General features: G+C 38.2%; 1 protein-coding gene and 1 long non-coding RNA gene across 2 annotated transcripts; both read right to left on the bottom strand.

Moving 5' to 3' along the window:
- Positions 1 to 1,975: 1,975 nt before the first annotated feature.
- hsd3b7 (hydroxy-delta-5-steroid dehydrogenase, 3 beta- and steroid delta-isomerase) lies at positions 1,976 to 10,869 on the bottom strand. The gene is made up of 6 exons (XM_006803027.2): positions 10,676 to 10,869; positions 9,354 to 9,509; positions 6,347 to 6,455; positions 4,232 to 4,331; positions 3,624 to 3,786; positions 1,976 to 3,106 (listed from the first exon to the last, which is right to left on the bottom strand). The coding sequence occupies exons 1-6, from the start codon at positions 10,833 to 10,835 to the stop codon at positions 2,694 to 2,696; spliced, it is 1,101 nt and encodes a 366-aa protein (XP_006803090.2). The 5' UTR covers positions 10,836 to 10,869; the 3' UTR covers positions 1,976 to 2,693.
- Positions 10,870 to 12,104: 1,235 nt separating this feature from the next.
- LOC148103013 (uncharacterized) lies at positions 12,105 to 15,120 on the bottom strand. The gene is made up of 4 exons (XR_015719019.1): positions 14,406 to 15,120; positions 13,879 to 14,031; positions 13,420 to 13,505; positions 12,105 to 12,885 (listed from the first exon to the last, which is right to left on the bottom strand). It is a non-coding gene; the product is annotated as an uncharacterized LOC148103013 (long non-coding RNA).
- Positions 15,121 to 20,704: the final 5,584 nt, after the last annotated feature.

The raw sequence follows: 20,704 nt of genomic DNA, 5'->3' as shown, positions 1-20,704 counted from the left end.
GTTTGCTCTCTTGTAGCTGTAGGAGAGATGTTTTATCGAGTTATTGTTAATAGTCATAGTTAGATCATAGTAATGGTTTCCTATTTAACTGAAAAAAAATGCAGGGCAGCTTTACAGGTCTTTATTGAATGTAAGTTTTATCTGTAAAGGCAAACATGTTATGAGCCATTTTAGATAAGGACCAGGGAACAGAATACAAACAAAATAAATGAAATATGAACATAAAAATTCCGTCGAGACAGGATGAGCCGCAAAATGGCCATGCTGAACCTGAACCTTGAGTCCTTCATCTTTTTCTGTAGGACATGGTTTGCTGATCCATTATGGAGCCTCTAATACCTTCAGCTGGGTCCAGTTCTGGAAAGACCCACAGAGTCTGCTATATGTGATTTTCAGTGGTACAGACACCGTACCTTTCAAATGCTGTTTGACATAATAAGTGAATCTCAATCTTTGAACAAAGACAAACATTACATGTAATCAGATTACATTCAGACAGTCTGTCTGCTTTTAAAACACCCCTTTAAATTCCTTTAGTTTAGTCTTAGAGTCTTAAAAATCATTTCTGTTTCATTTCTGTTCCTTACCCAAATATCCACATCATATCCAAGGTTCCATCTGTAACACAAAATGCTTCCATTAGTGTGACTGATTGCAAAACAAAGAACAGATGTCTTTTATTTAAACAATGATTGCTACTGTGACCTACAATAAATGTTGCGGTGCAAGGAAGCTGGCTGACCCTTACTGTCCACAGAGGTGGAGGTCTCTGTTTTCTCTGTCTCTATAGTTCCTGCCTCATGGAACAGGACCCCCACCTGCCACAGGTCCACAGAGTGGCTTTTCTGACAAAAGATTGTAATTTTTTAAAAATTTGTATTATTTTTTGTCTTCTGCTATTCCTGCAGTAATGATGTGATGCCGCATTACAACAATATAACAATGGTGTTTCAATCACAAAGATGCATAATATTGTTTTCTTCCAAAAACTATCCATGTAAAGTCTTTTTCTTTATAGAATCAATGTGATCTGTCAATTGTTATGACAGCAGACTCTCAGAGTTGAAATTAAACTTTAAGACATCTCAGGCAGTTCATGTTTTTGTAAATATGAAAATGTCCAGAATATCTATTCACTTCTCATGAAAGATAGCAACCTACATGAAAACAAACACCTATGTTATACAGTTATGTTTTACTGGTTCACCCCATTTGTTATATATAGCTCCTGGTTGGCTCGTGAACTCAAACAGGTTTGACACACCTAGAGACTCCAGTTGTGAACCACCAAAACACATCAGTTAAACTCATACAGATATTTTGCTGTATTCCCACAGACATGCTTTCTCTTACATCAGAGAGAAACATTTTATAAGAAAGCCTAGCCTTTGTGTCAGACCATATTAAAATCTGCTGGAAATGTAAAAACAAAACTTTTCCACACTCGTTTCCACATCTTTTGGTTTGGTTTGTGAAAAACGATTTATGAGTTGGTTTGGAAACTGTTAGTCTTTGCTTTGTATTTCCTAGCACCATGCATTGTAGTGTTTTGGAGATTGCTATGCAAAACCGCAAAATGGGGGACACCCAGGGCTACAGGAACACTGTTTAGCAAACTCTAAAGGAACTCCCTTTCCCTTCTGAGTCATAGAAGTTCAAATCCAGCTGGTTTTAGTATAGCATGAGAACAAGTTTCCACATGACTTCAAGGAGTGATTCGCTCTACCTACCCCAATGGGTAAACACTTTGATACATAGAAACCGGGGAACATAATGTAACCATGGGGATATGGTGTGGGCAAATATGCATACTGAAACAAAAACAATGATTTAAAGTTATGCAAGTGGTTTCCAGGGATGGGATGTAGTGATGTGTATTAGAGTTGTTATGCAACCACTGGGACAAGACTGGGATGACAGGCAATGAGACCAGGGCACCGCCCTGATGCCAAGCACAACACAAGAGGCCTTGTAGAAAGGATTAAATAAATCTTTATTTGTATTGACAAAAAATTAAACATTTCAATTTTTTTACATTTCTTCAAACATTTGATAAACTCTGCTAAATCAATAAAATATTAGTAACCTGAGTAGTATATGCATGTAAATTGCGTTTACATTGTCACTATTTATACTGTGCATATTGATAATATTTAATATGAAATGCATATCTAAAATTAATACTCGCCACAGAAATGGATAGAACAACAACGTAATAATTACGTCGTCTTCACTGTTTGCCCCATCTAGAACTAGTTCATTAACAAATGAAGTAGTTAACGGTTCTGATGGAATCAGTGGTCATCATTTTATAATGAAGCTTATTTTAACTTTGAATTAAGGCATTCTGTGGATGTTGGCAGAACTGAAAACACCAACCCTCTAGAAAGACCATGAACAATACTGCTTTATCGGTACTGCATAGTTTTTAAAGCTTGAATGTCGAAATGAATGCTGTTTCAAAAATGCTATGAAAGCACTTTTTAATCACTACGATGAGAATTATTGAGACATCTTTTATAAAACTATGTTTACATGCTCTGTATAAAAGCTCTGTCACACTGTCCCTACTGTAAGGCACAGTACTGCTTGTTTCTCTACAACATTAATAGACAACAGGCATTATTTACGTATTGCGATCCCGTCTGTCTACGTAGCAGCTTCTAATAAATGTTGCTGTGCTTGAGCTCAGATCAACAGTCTTTGGAGTTTTCTGAAGGAAATGTGCTAATCCATTTCTTTGTGCGGGCCAGACATTCATCCCAGCTGTACAAGGGGCGGTAATCAAAATAACGCTCAGCTTTGTCGGTGCGCACTGTGAAGGTGGTGCTAACAACGGCCAAGGTGTAACTGTTCAGCAGCGGCGTGTAGTTGTATATGGGTTTTAGTAACCAGTGCATCAAATCATTAAACATGGCCAGAAACCATAACACCATTATGGGTATCCGTGCCTTTCGAAAGTTAAACTCAGAAAACAACACCATGTTGAAATCTTCGTAGCTTTTGTAGGGTGAGTCATCGTAGCAGTAGAACGCTTCTCCTCCAACTTTCTCCGGGCGCTCTCTCAAAGCTTGGGCTGCAAGGAGATGCATCCAGGCAACATTGCCTAGGTAGACAAACAAGTGGATAAGTAACAGATTTAATTATGGTGATGGTAAAGAGTGCAAATACTTAAAATACATCAATTGTAGATACTACTTTAGTCATTTAATCTGCATCCAAGTGACATCCTTTCTATCCAGTTGTGGTTGATACTGCATGCCTTACATGAATGCATTTGTAAAATGTATTAATATCATAAATGCAACAATATTCTGTTAGATCAGAGGATTTGTGGTGTGAATTGGGATGCATGTACACATGTTCACTGATAATGACCATCTGGTATTGAATTTATTATAAACTGATTAAAAGTTGTTCAAGAGCCTGCTTAAGAGCATCAGGGTTTCTTATATCATCATCTGAAATTCTAATGTCATGAATTGCGTTAGGTGTAAAACCTTAAACTTCCTGCGAAGTGCAGAGGAAGTGTTTCTACATGCTACATCTGCTTTAAAAATGACGGCGCCTTTAACCAAGTTTTCAGTGCCACATAGGAAACATCACAGAAGTGGGAATTTTACCTGCATAAACTCGACCGTGTTCAATGTGCTCCGGGACGCCTCCAACAATCAAGCCTCTCCTTTGAACACCCTGCTTATAGAAGTCCTTTATTAGCTGGTGCCCCTCGCCATAGATCCCCGTTGGCCTCAGCGAGCATGTGTATAAGTGCTTACCACCCTTAACCTGGACAGGAAATAAAAACAACTTTTAGTTTTCAGGCCGGAGGCAGATAAAATAAAAAAGATTTAGATAAAAATTGTAAACAGCAGAAATTACACCACCGCATAGCCACAAGGGAAATTCTCACATTCTGTGGCAAAGTTGCACAAGAAACAACCCCCCCCCCCACACACACAAACAATGACTGTTCTTTTAAAGGCTCCAGTCCAGCTCAGCAAGAGACTAAAAACAAAAACATCTGCATATCTCGAGCCTCTGCCCAGTCAGTTTATCCAGGTTAAGCCTTTTTTTTAGAAAACTCTAATCCTTTTACTGGTTTCACTGCATCATCATAGTTCAGTTCAAATGTACACTTACTAAATCTGCTTCATTGTGATGTAGTTCAGACAGTTTACCACTTTTCTTTACACAAAGTACACATACCATTAATTTGTGAAATACATCTTACCTTTGTGCCATTAGCATCAAGCACAATTTTCTCTGCCTCGGACTTGCTCTTGGGGTAGGCCATGCTGTGTTTCACTGTGTAAGGTGTGTCTTCATTGCCCCTACAAAGAAAGAAATCAAACATTCAGAGAAGTGCTCAGGAGAAGATAATCACCTAGTATTTTCTTGACCTTGCTGTGTGTGTTAGGAATGTGCTTAAACAAGGCGTACTCAACAGGAGTGTTGAAATAAACCTTGGCAAAGGAGGAACGAACAAACCTAATATCCATGTTTATTTAAAGTTTTTCAAAGTTTGTTCTTATCTTTTTCCCAAAATCTACTGTCTAAATAGAACAAATATTTGTAACAAGAGAAGGCAAAGGTTCATTCTTATAGGGTAACGTCAGAACTACAACAGCTGCCAAGGTGCCTGTGTACGTGCAAAGAGTGCACACCATCTGGAAGGCAGACAGCACGTCCAGCAAACGTGCTGGACGTGCTCTTCCTCATGTGACAAGGGCATTATGTGGGATTCTTTAAATCCATTTTGATATTGATAGTAATATGCTGTGACTTTAATTCTACTAGGAAATACCAGAAAGCTAATCCGTTTGGCTTGAGATGGGCTGACGTAGAAAGATCTCAGTAGATAAAAGAGGGCGTCCACTTGGAATGATATGTATATTTTTTCTTTTGAATCTTCATCTAACAATCTGAGAACATACTGTGAAAAAGCTTTGCACATGTTCTACGTCACACATCAACAAGAAGGTGCCTGATTGGTCCCAAATCCTTCTGTAGCGTCACAAACAGCCCAAAGAATCATCAAAAGAGACAAAAAGAACGAGTCCAGCCTCAGACGCTGGCCTCTGTAAAGCCCTAATCTCAAGGTCATGGAGCCAGTCTGAGATTAGCAGGCAGCACTCAGAATTTTACTGGTACAGGTTTGAGGGTAAAGGGTGCACATGCTAAATATTAGGTCAGAGTTTCTGCAGCGCAAACTCTTTTTTTAACCCTTGGTAGTGGTTGACCAGAATAGATTAACCATAAACCTCAGGAACTGGGTGGAATTTCCAACCAGACACTTAAATACTGAAGAATGCCCGCTTGTGCACCGTCACCTTAACCTTAGTGCATACAAGCGTTGCACACCAGGGTTTGTCATTTCGGTCATGGGTGACAATGGGGAAAAACCCTACCTTGAAATGCTTTCAGCCAAAGCACAAAAACTGTTCCCTCTAACCCACATATGCCAGTAAATGGTCTGTCTGTGGCTCCTATTCCTATACTCAAACAATATGACGGTAACTATACACCTGGATCTGACTCATGGCTTTAGGAGTGAACTTTCCATTTGTCATCAGTTTTGATTCAAGAGTCATTTCTATTTTGGTTTCTGCTCATTTTTACCCAAAATATTGCATAGCTACACAGGTATGGACACGCCACTCAAATGATGTCACTGAAAATGATGAATACACTGAAATACCCGGAGACAGCCCATATTTAGAAATCACATTGTGTTGCCTTTTCCTCTCATGACAGGCAAAAAACCTGGAAAATGTACATTACATAACATTTTTTATTTGTTATTAAATAATTCAGAAATATTCCTCTGGTATTAACCAACCTTGAGTGACATAACTGTAAATAGCATGCTAAAGCAAATGATTGTGGCAAAACAGTTTGAACTTTAAGCTCCAGATTTAAAAGCTGTATAACTGCAGCAACATTACATAACAATTGCGTGACATAAAAGACTGGAAAATATTAAAATATTAAAGCACTGGCAAAAGAAAGCTCAGACAGTAGCTCCCATTTAATGTATTTTAATCAGAATAAACTACCTTGATCACTGTTGAATAAGACACAGAAAATACTAAATACTGCATTTGTCCTTGATGTTTGACTCCACCCCATCATATCTTGCTCTGCAGAAGTCATGCGTTTTAAATGATGGTGCTTTTAAGATAAGAGTGGTTACAAGGCAGCAACTACAGAAAAGGAAGTAGATGAGCTAAAGCACTTCTTCAAATGGGGTTTAGATGTCTACTATGTTGGCTCAGTCAGCATAAAAAAAACAACAACAACAACAACATTTTAAACAACTAACAATGTTATCGTTTTTGAATTTCACCTCTTAAAGTGATCTCCATTGATGTTGGGACCGACCACTTCCATGCTGCTGGTATAGAGGAGGCACTCGATGCCGCACTCCACGCAGGCTTTGACGACATTCTTTGTTCCTAAGAGGAAAAGAAAACATTGTTTTTAGCAAGTCTGCTCACTTTTGTGTTGATAGATCAGACTGTAGCTCAAAGGACACTGACACAGAAATAGTTTATTCTATCAGTGCAGATTTGAAGAAATCTGCTATTTTTTTAATTGATTGCTTCAAATTACTATATGAAACATCTCCGTGTGAATAATTTAAATTGTACCCATGTGTGTTCTGTTTATATGAGAGGACGCCACAAATATTTCTGCTCCTAAACAACATGGCCTCCATTATAAACGGTGAACATTATGTAAAGTGGGGTCTTTAGTTTTTCCTGCATCTTTCTGGCTTCCACTATTGAGGCTATTGTTTACGTATCTGAAAGTTAAAAACAAAAATCTATGGAGTAAACACTTGACAAGCAGTTAACATGTGTTCAAGTGCTGATGAGAAGAAGAAGCGTTGATGTGTTTAATTTGCCATCTGAGCAAAACAAAAACAAAAAAGAAACCCAGAGAGTTCACAAATACCATGCACAGCTGCACAGACAACCATACCACTCCCTGTAGAGTGACAGCCTTATCAGCACCAATGTGGTAGTAGAATACCAGGAACGCATGCCATATTTCACTAGAACAGAGCGAGAGGTTTCACTTGCTACAGAAAAACTGAAAAAGCCAGACCAAAAACAAAATCTAACAGTAAATTTGCTGAATATGTGTTGTGATACTCTATTCTTGGCAAAAGTGATGAACTGAAATTACCAGCACTGTCATACCGACAGCTGTGCTGCTAGCGCAGTTAAAACTAATCTCACTTTAAGGCAAAAATACATAGAACAGGACACAAATAAGACAGAGGAACAGACCATAATTTAAGATTCAATTTAGGTAAACCAGTTCCACAGTCTATGCATAGTGGCTCACTGGCATGATTTCTAGGACACCCAATTAAATACAGGAAACACTAAATTTGTTTGATCTGTGCTTTTCCTGATGCAGTAATGTTTACTCTCTGCAAGCTCTGCTGTCTAGCTTTGGTGCCAACATGGTTGCATGTGGTCCGAAAGGAGGTTAAACATTGCAGCCACAGCCTAAAATACACAGGCTATAAGTGTTTACAATACAGTGCTGTTAGACTAGCATTTTAAATTTATACCAGTTATGAGAAGGAGAGAGATTTTAACTGGACACTAAAGGAGGAGAAACTAACAAGAATGCGTTGAAGAAAACCCCTTGACGCCAACACAGGGGAAATATTAAAATTCTTGAAATATTTTTCAGGTCTGTGAAGCCAAATGGGACAATCTCCTCAGACAGAGTAAAACAGACAATCAGCTGCAACTACTGGATCTTATCACAGATTTTTACAGAAGAAAAACTTTAACTGTAGTGGTTTGTTTATATACACTTTAGCAATCCAAATAATTAACATCCAGATGGAAAAAAGCTGACCTCTGCACAAGATCTTTTTGGGAGCCTACAGACAAAACTGCCTTTAATCTGCAGCGATTGTTTTTGGGGTACGGATATTAAAAGCAAAGCCCCACCAGCAACATTTTCATCCCTTCTTTATTACTGTGATCAGTGTCTTCAATCTGGTTCTAGATTCAGATTGATTAAATGTTTTTGTTTTCCATCATTGCAGCACATCTGGCATGCTGCCGTCAATAAAATTCTTTAGTCACTTAAAAGTCAGCGCCAGAGACATTTCGGGAACTCAGGAAAAATAGGCTGCAGTATTTCCTGGCTGACAATTGTAGTCAACAAGTCCACTGAAAACAAATACCTCTTTAGTATATAGAAGGCTGAATAGCTTATTCCTCTTTGTCACAGAGCTCCACTGTTTTCCACACACCATTTGATTTAAGGTTTAGTTAGCTTTTGAGTTTGTCAAACATGATGCCAACCTACTGTTTTAGATGTCCAAATACCAAAATTAAGATTATTAAATTAAGATTAATGATAGCAAAAGCTTCATCAGTGTTTGAGCCAAATTCATCTCTTGAGAGCCATTTTGCTACAGATTTTAAAAAATACAACCTGCCCACCTTCAAAAATAAACCCTAGAAACAATAGTAAAATAAACCCAGTATATTCCACAGACCCGAAGAAACGCTACCTTTGGGAACCATTTAAAATTGTATTCCAGTCAAGAGTAAACTCATTAGTTAACTGTTATTTTGGACTGATAGGAGCTGCTTTTGGCAATCCAAAACATTTATGAGTAACTAACTTTTCCAGGTTTGAATAAGGTGTTTTTATTTAACCGAGACACTTGACACACAAATCTGGAGTCTGTCTCTGATGCTCTCATGTGCAAATAGAGCTCTACAGTGACATATGATCAGTTAAACCTTGACCTGAATGTATAATTCAACCGACTCTATTTAGTCATAGTTTCAGTCAGTGAGTAGTGACACTACTCTCATCATGTTTCAAAAAAATAAAGGGGAACAAAATGGGTTTCCCCAGCAGTTTGCTTCTCGTCTGCACAAAGGAAACCCATCTCCAATAACAACTTCAGCATCATGTAACACTTAAACTCACCGCTAAATTCCACACTAACAGCATCAGCCAATTAGAGTTGAACTTGAAGTTTAAGAGAATCGGAGACCTCTGGTGTTTAAACAAAGTATCCTTTCATAAAGACGAAACAACACTTTGAACACACAAAATGAGCCCTTGACTGAGGCAAGAGGAAACCACACCTCAGACCAGAAATGTGAATATGTGAAATACAACTATTTTTCAATTTTTTTGGTTGAAGGGAAAAGTTCAGCCTTGGAAGTCATCCAAAGCAAATGCAGCCAAGGTTTTCCTCTAAATATCTTTCTGTGGTAAAATGTTTTTCAAGTTTAACTGTCGATTGAGGTTTCCACCCCATCCCTTTTCCTTGTTATCACTTTGATCTTTCCAAGCCTCACCTGTTACGTTGACAGAGTAGATGAGGGGCTCTGGGACTTTGTACCAAACATCAACCAAGCTGGCTGTGTGGATGACAACATCGGTTCCACGGGAGGCCTCCAACACAGATTTATAATCCGTGATATCTCCCTGAATGACAACCACTCTTGTCCGCTCTGGGTAGAAAACGAAACACAAAAGTTAAAACAAACAAATAAACCTGAAAATAAATGTCCAAATTTTCCTGAGAATTCCACAAGGATACACTGAGGAACAAACAGTTTGTTTACCAAGAAACTTGAAAACAACCTCATTCTTTTCCCAGCCCGCCCTGATTTGATAATAGCAGTGTTATTTCCAGGTGTGATTTGCATCTTTCCGAATCATCAAGGCAAGTCCAATTTTATCCAAAGTGATAATGTCTTATTTTTGAAATTCCACAGAAGTTTAAAACAATATAAGAGATAAGTCTCCACTGTTGAGCTGACATGGCAAAAATATTATGAAGGCCTTGAACCTATAAATTATCTACCATTTGTCCTTGAAACGCTGATAGCTCTTCACCTGGACTTTCGCGCAGAGATTCTGCTGAAATTCAAACTGTTTTATGGGTTTTGATTCTTAGATGGATCACTAGTCTTTTTGTTGGGGCATTAGTCACAGCTTTGAGGGTCTGGTCTTGCTTAACTTACTGTATTTTACTGTAAGCAGACCAGTAATCAAGGAAACAAAAACATATCTTGGCTTCCAAAGGATTTGAGTAATGTTTCCCAGGAAGCAGGGAACAAAAACAAACACATCATGTGAACCACCTTTGGTCACGACTCCTGGTTCTATGTAAACCAACAGGTTAGCATTCAAATTATTCAGAAGGTGATATAAGTCACGACAGGTAAATTAGGGTGCGCTCAAAACACAGCTTTCTTTATGTTGCCAAGGTGATTAAAAGCACATCTGGGACACAAACATCAGGGTATGCCATTTTTTTCCTTATAAGTCAATGCTGTACCTGCTCGGGGTATTTCGTTCAAACAGACTAATTAAGATGACATAAAGCTGGCACGCTAAAAGTTTGAGTTAGGATTCTTATCAGGAACGCGGTGGCGAAGTGATGAAGACCGTTTTGTTTTCTCTGGAGAATTACCATGAAAAGGAAAAGGCTGCCGAATAAAACAAACAGCTCGAGTGATTTACGACAATATATCTGCGCGTATGTCTGTTTGCCGGTGAAAGATTTAACGTTAAATCGGTATATTAGCTAACGAAGTTCCGCGTTATAAACAGAAACAGCATTGCATGACATAAGTCACGAACAGTCACGAAGCGCTTCTGCTCGTCTTACCTGTGCTGAGATCATTCAAGGTCGGATCTACGCGTTTGTCAAACACCCGTATCTCCTCTAGTCTGTCCTCCTTTTCCAGGAGAATTCTCAGTAAATGCTGGCCGAGAAACCCACAGGCACCGGTGAGCAGATACACAAGACCCCGCTGGTTTTCCGACATCGTGTTTCGTTAGTGATCGCTGTGCTCTGCAGCGGCAAGCGGGAGCTTTTTTTATACTGTCAGCCCCCCCCCCCTTCCTGCCCACAGAGATGACGAACGAACTGTAGTGTGTAGGCAACTTTTAGATGTGTCCTTGATTCAACACAGCTGATTTAAATGGCTAAACTACCTCCTCGACATGTCTTGAAGTTTTCCAGAGGTCTGGTAATAAACTAATCATTTGATCCAGGTGTGTTGACTCAGCCCAGCGTGATATCTAAAACCTGCAAGACAGGTGTCGTGCCAAATTAGGTGTCCCCGACAGAATTTGTTTCCCCTGCGTCGGGAGCACACGCTGGACTCTCCAAATCACGGACAAACAGTATCCCGCACTGTTGATTTTTAGTTTACAAACACTTGCGTTGCGTTGTGATGTGTCATATCGTGTTGTGTGGTGTTATACGTAGTGCCGACGTAGGACAGTTTTCCAATTTCATTGTACTATTGTACTATGCACTGAAAAAAATATGTTGTTGGATTTAATTAATTCAATGGTGGACATTTGTTGCACACAGATGTTTTGCTTTGGCAGCAACTTAAACAATTGAGTTAAATTAACACAATTTATTCATGTTCAATAAACCTGTGCAATTTGGGTTGATAAAATGTGACTTAAACATGTTTTGATGAAGTAATTTGAGCTCTTGGAATATTTTAATCCTTCACAATTTTCTCACTTTATCCCAACACCATTCAATAACTTTTACCCAATACTACTTGGTCACTTAAATACTACATGTTATCTTCAAATTACATTTTGCTATTATATTCTAGTATCAAATACACAATTTTCAAATGGAGGCCTTATAACAGATTGTATTGTTCTCTTCCAAGATGGTTGCTGGTATCCACCAGTAACCTTTAAAAACAAAATGTCTAATTTCACTGCATTGACAGTAGGTAAAGAATTAAACTGACATTACTCCTCTACTGAATCTATATAAATCAACAGTTAAATAATGTCAGTTCTTCCACGTTCTCTGGAATCAATCACAGCAAAGAAATTAGACTGTTTCTTTTGAAAAATGTTACAGGTAACCATCTTGGGAAAGAACAATACAAAACATTCTATTTAAGGCCTCTGATGTCAAGATTCAGTTAAACAACAATTGTAACTAAACAATTTGAGGTAATGTTAGTTTCCATTAACATTAAATTAGGTTACTGAATTGGCAAACACCTTCCTATTAACATTACCCATTTTACCCCAATAACTAAAGAAATTAGCACTTGCAGGTCAAAAACTTTATTCAAGAGATGCAAAAATAACATTGATACAGTGACTGTCAAAAATTACAGCACTGATCATATTGTGACATCTTGGTTCAAAACAGCACACTTAGAAATATTCAACGTTCTTTACTTCAACTGAATGAAACTGAAAATACCATTTCACATGACCCAGATGGAATATTTAGACTGTATAACCGTTCACGCTACATCTCTTCACTAGTAAAAGAAAGAAAAAATACAAACAGAAATTGGAAAATGCTGCCAAACAGACAAACAGAGAACTTGTACAGAGCAAAAGGAAAAACAAACAACAACAAAAAACACGGCCCTGTCCTCATGGCAGTTGCAGAGTATATAAAAATGAACCCTGCGATCTGTTCCTGGAATTGAGCTTCAAAAATGCAGCAGAACAAGTGTGAGATTTAAATGTCCTCTCACCTAGAGCTGATCACCTCACATGCATAACAGTGAGCTTTCCTTGCAGGAGCAGTTTTGTCTTAGTTGTGAGCTTTTCTTGAGAGCTGAGTTGCATCCAACTCCATTACCACCCTTTGAATCACCTCAAAAGTGTAGCAGAGTTGTGATGGGTAACTCATATTGAAGGAATAAAAAAGGTCCAAACAGCATGGCTACTGCAAAGGTCACGTTATCCAGATCTTGAAGAACTACTATACCCTCGATGATGATGCCAACATCAGAAAAGTCATTGCCTGGCGCATCTCTGGAGATAGATGTTCATTGTGGTTTTCTCAATCTGTGCAGTGGCCTCAGTCAAGTCCTGGTTAAACACAAAACATTTCTATAAGATTCCTTTTTAAACTCATCTCTTTTGAATCTACCAGTTCTAATGTTAGAGTAATTTAAACCAATGCAAGCAACATAGTAAATAGCTATAGCCAAAGAGTGGCCTGCCATGCTGCCATTCATGGTCTAACAGAGTTTCTAAGAGAGAGTGAAAAACATAATAATTTCAAATGCTTTACATTAGTTTTTGTTAGAAAGACACCGGCCCATCAGAAATCCAGGTTATGTCACTCAGGTTAGCTGTTGGTCAGTTGGTAGTTTTTTTCAAACAAAAGCTAACGTAAATATTGGTGGGATTTTCCTTTGTTCACTAGAATGACAAATTTAAAGTTTTTTCACACTGACCCCTAATACAGGGGTGGGGGTGGGGCCTCAAGGGCCGGTGGCCGAGTTCACTACCAGGCCTCATGTGAACTACAAATTATTATGGAGGACTACTGGTCCTAACCAGTCCAATGAGGATCAAGTGGATAACTAAATGCATTTTTAAATTTAAATTTTAAATCACCTTGAGCTCCTGCACCAAGATGTTGCAATTGTCTTTCACACAGATGCGGAGCACTTTGATGAGGGACTCCGAGCATTAATGTCATCCTTGAGTATTATAACAAAGAAAACAGAGATTTGTGAACTTTTCAGTAGCACAGAAGAAAATGATCCCAGACAAAAACTCTTGACTTTTTAAACCAGTCAACATGCAACACCAGCATCTACAAAGCGATATCAAAAGTTCCAGTTTGACATCAACTTTATGGATATATAGTTTCCAGAACATATATATATATTTTTAAAAATACATTTTTCTCAGTGGGCCAGTAAATGCATGATGAAAATTATGGCATCCTTTTAGTGGAATCAGTACTCACAGGTAATAGTTTACTGTTTCAATGGATGCAGCATAAAAATCTTTTACTGACCTAATGCAATACATATACACTTTGTAGTTAAAGAATTTTAAAGTTCTTACTGTCATCATGGCAGCTACATCCTTTAGCTTTGTGCCCTGTTCCCCCGATCACTTTGCAAACACTTTCAGCAGACTGTCAGAGAGAAACTCAGCTCTGTCAGAAACCTTGACTGTAAAGGCATGGTTGGGATGCACTGGAATGCTGCATTTTATCTGAAATGACATAAAATTATTTTGAAATAACAGCAGGCACTGTGCTTGGTTAATCAGTAATGTTTTGTTGAATAAAACCTGTGTTTCCAGATCTTATGGGATTAAAAAAATCCAAAGATGTTTGTTTCTGATTTGCAACCCAACAACCCACAAGTTACAACCTCATTTTAGTTCAAGTGTGCATTAATGTGAGTCCAGTAATCACCTTTCTGACAACACATACAGGTATAAGTTAAACCTATGGCAGATTTTGGATTTCTCAGTTGTATTAATAGGGTGGTCTGTTTGAGTATGCATGCACCTAATAATTACAAATAAATCTATGATAATCAAGTTACAGAAACCTTAAGCGAAAATAGAATATACTTTCTCACCATAACACCTTGAACCCACAATCCATCAGCTGACTCCTGGTGAAATGCAGAATAGAGGTCATCTCTCAATGTGCAGCAAAAAAAAAAAGAAAAAAGAAACAAAAACAAAAGGACAGCAAGTGAGGGCAGGAGGGGTAGGGATGTAAGCTAGCATAATGCCGCTGATGATATTAGCTTAAGCTGTTTCAATGTCCAAAATCTCACTAACACCACGGTGCAGTAAATACATAATGTAACTGAAGAGTCAGTTGGCAAATCTATTCACACAGAAAACCAAATTATGTTATGAGTGCCTCGTAATTAGGTTTAATGTGATATTACGCCTCTTGTGCCAAAGACAAATTCAAATGAAAAAGCGCCAATTCTTTGACAACAGATAAAACAGCAAATAAGCTAACGGCTCTTTTTTAGCATGTTACATGGCGACACTCTAGACGTTTAACTACATTTGGCTGAAATATGGTAAATATTAATTCAAAAAATCAAGACATACCAAAAAACGTAGAGTTGGCTGCTCGACTTGACTGAGATGGATGCCTTTTTTAAACCACGATCCAAAGCCCGCGAGATGAAATCACGCGTGGGTTCACGAGATTTAACGTTGCTATCTTATTCTCTTACTTCACCTGAACATGATATGAACAATTTAATACACCCTTTCTGCATATCATCTAGTTTTTACACTATATAGTTACATTTAACTTTAAAACATGAGGCAATTGTGTTAAATACATGCAAGATGCTTACATAAATCCAAGAGATGGCCAGTCCCTTTTTTTCAGTGTGTATGACTGTGCAACGACAATAAAGAGTTATCTTATCTTGTCTTATCTACTTCTTATAATGACTAACTACTCCTGACATTTTTGAGATGTTATCTCTTTATACAACGAAGTTATAGTGGGATACAAATAATGTCAGGCTGACCCTGCCACAATTTGTTCCCCCTGTGTAAATAAAGGACAATCAGTATCCCACATTACTGATTTTTCGTTCACAAACACTTCTTATTATGACGCATTACTCCTGAAAACTTTGGAGGATTTAGCTCTTTATATAGTAAAGTTATAGGAGAATAAAAATATAAAAATAGTTATCAGCCAAAACGTTAATGGTTTGTTAAAAATAATCCCATCTGATACCCGTGAGCAATAAATATATAATTTTCTGTTGTAACCCTCAAACTGAATGGTAATTTTTCACTTTTTCACAAAATTAAAACATCAGTACTTCTTGCGTGCTCCCAGCACAGGGGAAACAAATTCTATCGGGGATACCTACTTTGGCACAACACATGTCACTCGAGGCCTGGAGTTGCCAACCCATGCCACACCTTGACACCATTGACAATAAATACCCCGGAGTATACATTTTTGAGGTGACTGAGGTCCTTCAGCATCTGCTGGACAATGCTCAGGATTTTCTAGAGTCTGTTGTGGCCAGTGCAATCCTCTAAGCTGTTGCATGCTGAGGGAGCAGACTGAGGCTATGTCCACACGTACCCGGGTATTTTTGAAAACGTAGATTTTTCTATGCGTTTGCACCTTTCGTCCACACGGTGTTTTTGGTCACTGAAAACGGAGATTTTTAAAAACTCCGGCCAGGGTGGATATTTTTAAAAACTCCGTTTTTGCGTTTATGTGTGGACAAGAAAAATGGAGAAAACGCAGTGTCAAAGGTGTGCGCATTTTTTGACGTCACACTGTGCGCCACGTTATTGCTTCGGTGAAATGAATTTCTACAATACTATTACTGTTAATTGTACTCTCTGCAGTGTTTAAATGCTTACATACGACTGGGTTCTGCTTCTATGCCCCAGCTTTGTTTACTTTTTCCCACGAGGCTTCTAGACTTCTGATTGGCCAACATTTCTACAAGGTTAGGAATATATCGCCACCTGTTGCTTTGGCATGTTCCTAGCAGCGTTTTCCTTCATTTCTGCCTTTACGTGTGGACGGATTATTTTTTAAAACGAAAACGGAAAATCTCCATTTTCAAAAATACCGGTGTACCTGTGGATGTAGCCTGAGGGTTGCTGATGCTAACAGACTCAATAAACTGATCCGCAAGGCCAGCATTGTTTTAGGGATGAAGCTGGACTCTTAATTTGGTGTCGGAGAAGCGAATGTTGTCCAAGATAAAGACAATGTTGGATAATTCCTCCTACCCACTCCATGACATGCTGGCTAGCCACAGGAGCATGTTCACACACAGGAAATCATTCCTTTATTTATCAGTAAGTGTAACGGTCTTTTGCATTTGATGTTTGTTGCATTTGATATTTGTTAAGCTGTATGTCTGGATTTTGTTCCTTTGCGCCCTCTGGTGGTGAACTGTGTATGGTACAGCTTTGCTGTTTGGGTCTCTACCCAGCCACTTTTTCTTTTGCTAGCGCACACGGTGTCTGCATGCGGCAGTTCACAGTTAGCTCCACACATGGAGAAAATATCGTTTAAAGAGTGGAAATAATTGACAAAGAGATATGAGATATGACTGCACTATGCTGTTGCTGGTGACTCCAGTTAATTCTACAAGACATGCTGTGTAAGCAGTGTTGGGAAGGTTACTTTTAAAATGTATTCCATTACAGATTACAGAATACATGCCCCAAAATGTATTCTGTAACGTATTCCGTATTCTGAATACTTTAGATTACTTAATATATTATCATGCTGTTTACAACTACGTGAATGTACTATTGCTGTGATTTATTACTGTTACTGAAGGTCCGCGGCTCCGAACCGTAGTAAAGGGACTTCTGGCTAATAGTCGGTTCGTGTCGGGCTCATAGCCGAAAACTAGCTTTACTTTGTTGTCTGGGTCAACTTTGCTAGCCAGAGACAGAGAGAAGTTGAAAGGCTGCTCCAAAGGAACTTATTGTTTTTGGAGGAAAACACGAACACGGTGTACAGTTGAGTCTTAATAGCTTACTTACAACTGGGCTCGTCGGGCACTCTTCTTGGCTGCAGTGGTTATTATTATATTTACGTGCTTCCAGCTCCCGTTTTTGCTCGATGACAGCTCGTACTTTTCCTTTTTCTCCCTCCCTCGCTCACAGACACATAACGTGTATGGCAGTCCATTCTCCCTGCAGCACGGACTACACTGCCTATGATGCTACATTCTTTAGCGCTATGCCTGTAGCATTCTGCCTATTAGCTTAGCACAACAACAGGCGCTCTCTCACCCAGGAAACACGCAGAGAAAGCGTCACCCTGTAACCATGGCAACCGTAACGCTGCCGCCTGGAACAACAGAACGTAGCTGTCAAACAAAACCCAAACAGTCCTGACCCGCGACAATATGAAACACGGAAGTACCGCAGTGTAATCCATTTATTTCAACAAAGTAACTGTATTCTAAATACCACCTTTTTAAACGGTAACTGTAACGGAATACAGTTACTCATATTTTGTATTTTAAATACGTAACGGCGGTACATGTATGCCGTGTAAATCTGTAAAAAATAAATCTAATAAATCACAGCAATAGTACATTCACGTAGTTGTAAACAGCATGATAATATATTAAGTAATCCAAAGTATTCAGAATACGTTACTCATATTGAGTAACGGAACGGAATACGTTACAGAATACATTTTGGGGCATGTATTCTGTATTCTGTAATGGTATACATTTTAAAAGTAACCTTCCCAACACTGATTATAACAGTGATGGCAATATAATTGTTTGTTGTTCAGCAGAACAGTGTCCAGTATGTTGGCTGTTATACTTTGTTGTGTTTGAAAATAAAAGTTGGGCTAATTTTAACATCATTACAAAAAGTGTTGTTAATTATTTTTAATCATATTCAGGTTACCACAAATTGTTTTTTCATTTAGTTGAACTTGAAATGTTTGTCAGTAGGTAAACAATTAGTATTGTACAGTCAGAAATATCAAGTTATTCTTAATACTGCAGACTTGCACTGTATAAGTTGTCCTAACAGTCATCTTAAGTAAGCTTTACTTAGTTTTTTTTGAGGCAATGAGTTTCCTTAATTTTTTTGAGTTCTGGGAACTAACAAGGCTGTACAGTGTACTCAAAACGAGTAAGTTGCCCTAACTTGGTCATCTTAAGTAAACTTGATCCAATTTTGTTGAGTTTTGGGAACAAATGAGCTTGTACAGAGTACTCAAAATAAATAAGTTGTCCTAATTTAGTCATTTTTAGCTAAGCTTTACTCAATTTTTTTTTAGGCAATGAGTTTTCTCAATTTTTTTGAGTTCTGGGAACTAATTCGATTTTACAATGTAGGTAGGTCAGTTTGTTTGAGTTATAAGTACTGTTTGTCAACTTTGAGTAGAGTTCTGTTACTTTGACCCAAGATTTTGTTTTTTTTGTGTAATGTAACCAACTTTGTTTTTGGGTTAAATAAAAAGAAAAAAACCTTTATTTTGGACTTTAACCTGTGCCAGAGTTTCCTTCACTGCTCGGCCCATCGCATGGAGGAACCCTAAAATTGGTTCTAATGGCTCAGCGTGGGGAAAAGAATCACAACTCCCAATACTTTCTATTGAGGGCTCCAGTAGATTTTCTTAGTGTACAGGCTGTGATCAGCTGGCCTGCTTCTCTTTGTGGACTGAATTCAACCAGATGTCATCAGATGTTTCATGAGTTGTCCTGGCTAATTTCCATCCTCTATACTGACAGTATACTGTTTATACGAACTTTATACTAGACTGAATTAAGTTGGTATGAAATTAGAATTCAGTTAATGAACCTAAGCAACATCAGCTTCATTCATCTTTTCTACACCTTATGTAACCTAACCTCTGACTGCAGTGAAGTGGTAAATGGCCTGTATTTATAAGCGCTTTACACATCCAGTCATCCACCCTTTCACACACACATTCACACACTGGTGATGGCAAGCTACATTGTAGCCACAGCCACCCTGGGGTGCACTGACAGAGTCGAGGTTGGCGGACACTGGCACCACCGGGCAAACATGTTTAGTATCTTGCCCAAGGATATTTGGCATGCAGGAGGCAGCATGGGATCGAACCACCGATCTTCTGATTAGTGGCTGACCTGCTCTGCCACCTGAGCTACACAGACTCCAGATTTGTGTGTCAAGTGTCTCTGTTAAATAAACACCTTGTTCAAACAACGATGTGACTGTCCGGGGCTCGAACCGGCAACCTTTCGATCACAAGGCGACCTCCCAACTTCGGGGGTCACGGTGACCACGTTTACTGTGTCCTTTAAAGGCATGTGTCCCTACACTTTTGATCAGCTGTAAAACAGCCTGTTTCAGTTTAAGCGTTGTTTTCAATAAACTGCATGCTCAAAAAATGTTTTGCCTCACTCTCATTTCTTCTTGTTGCATGTTGAAGCTCGACTTGGAACCTTGTTTAGATCCAACCATGCAAAATATGAATTTTTGCCATTTTTTAAGTGGTCTTAAACTTTTGATTGGGACTGTATTATTGTTGTTGTGCCCACTTTAATCTCTGACTATCGCACATGTTTTTTTGATTTTCATCTGTTTTCATGTCAAGTCTCCAGATACACGAACAGGACTGACTTTCATGTGTTAAATCTGTTTGATGTTGAATGGCCGAGTCTGTTTTGAAAATGTAAGCAGTGAAAAGTACAGATATTTGTGTAAAAAAAATGTAGCGAGTAAAAGTAAAAAGTTGTCAGAAAAAAAACTATTGGATTACAGATACCTGAAAATTCTACTTAAATACAGTAACAAAGTATTTCTACTTTGTTACTCTCTACCTCTGCCTGTAATATTTTCGATAATAATACCCTGTGTCATTTTAACTACAGTAAAATGCAAGCCTAAAATAACAATTTCAAATACTATGTTATGTGATATATTGTGACCTCACACCAGGTCACATGTATTGATATACATAGATATAAATACATGTTGCTTTAAATAAACATGGAGTCAGTTCCATATTTATGTTGTTTATAAAATAAATATATGAATTATCCTACATTTTGCTTCTATTTCACTATATTTTGGAAACAAATATTACTTTATATTATACGATATTGCAAACCATAGATTTATTTTTAGTTTTTTTGCTGGTTGGCAACCATTAGTGAGGGTAATTTGGGTCAACAACTTCTAGTTTGATAGAAAAGAGAAAAGAGGCATTTATGCTGCATTATAACAGAAACTGGTCCTTCTTGTGTTCACCATGCTTCACTAAATGTTACAAAGGATCTTTGTAAACTTTGGAAAATCTTCTGCTCTGTAATTGTTTTAGCATGTTGCATTGCTTGATTACACCTACCTTTAAGTGCACAACTGCTTCTCAAGTTTACTAAAAAAAAAT

This window comes from Neolamprologus brichardi, chromosome 4 (genome assembly GCF_056152115.1).
Source record: "Neolamprologus brichardi isolate AB-2024 chromosome 4, ASM5615211v1, whole genome shotgun sequence".
NCBI classification, from domain to species: domain Eukaryota; kingdom Metazoa; phylum Chordata; class Actinopteri; order Cichliformes; family Cichlidae; genus Neolamprologus; species Neolamprologus brichardi.
This window is presented reverse-complemented; position numbering and strand designations above follow the sequence as displayed.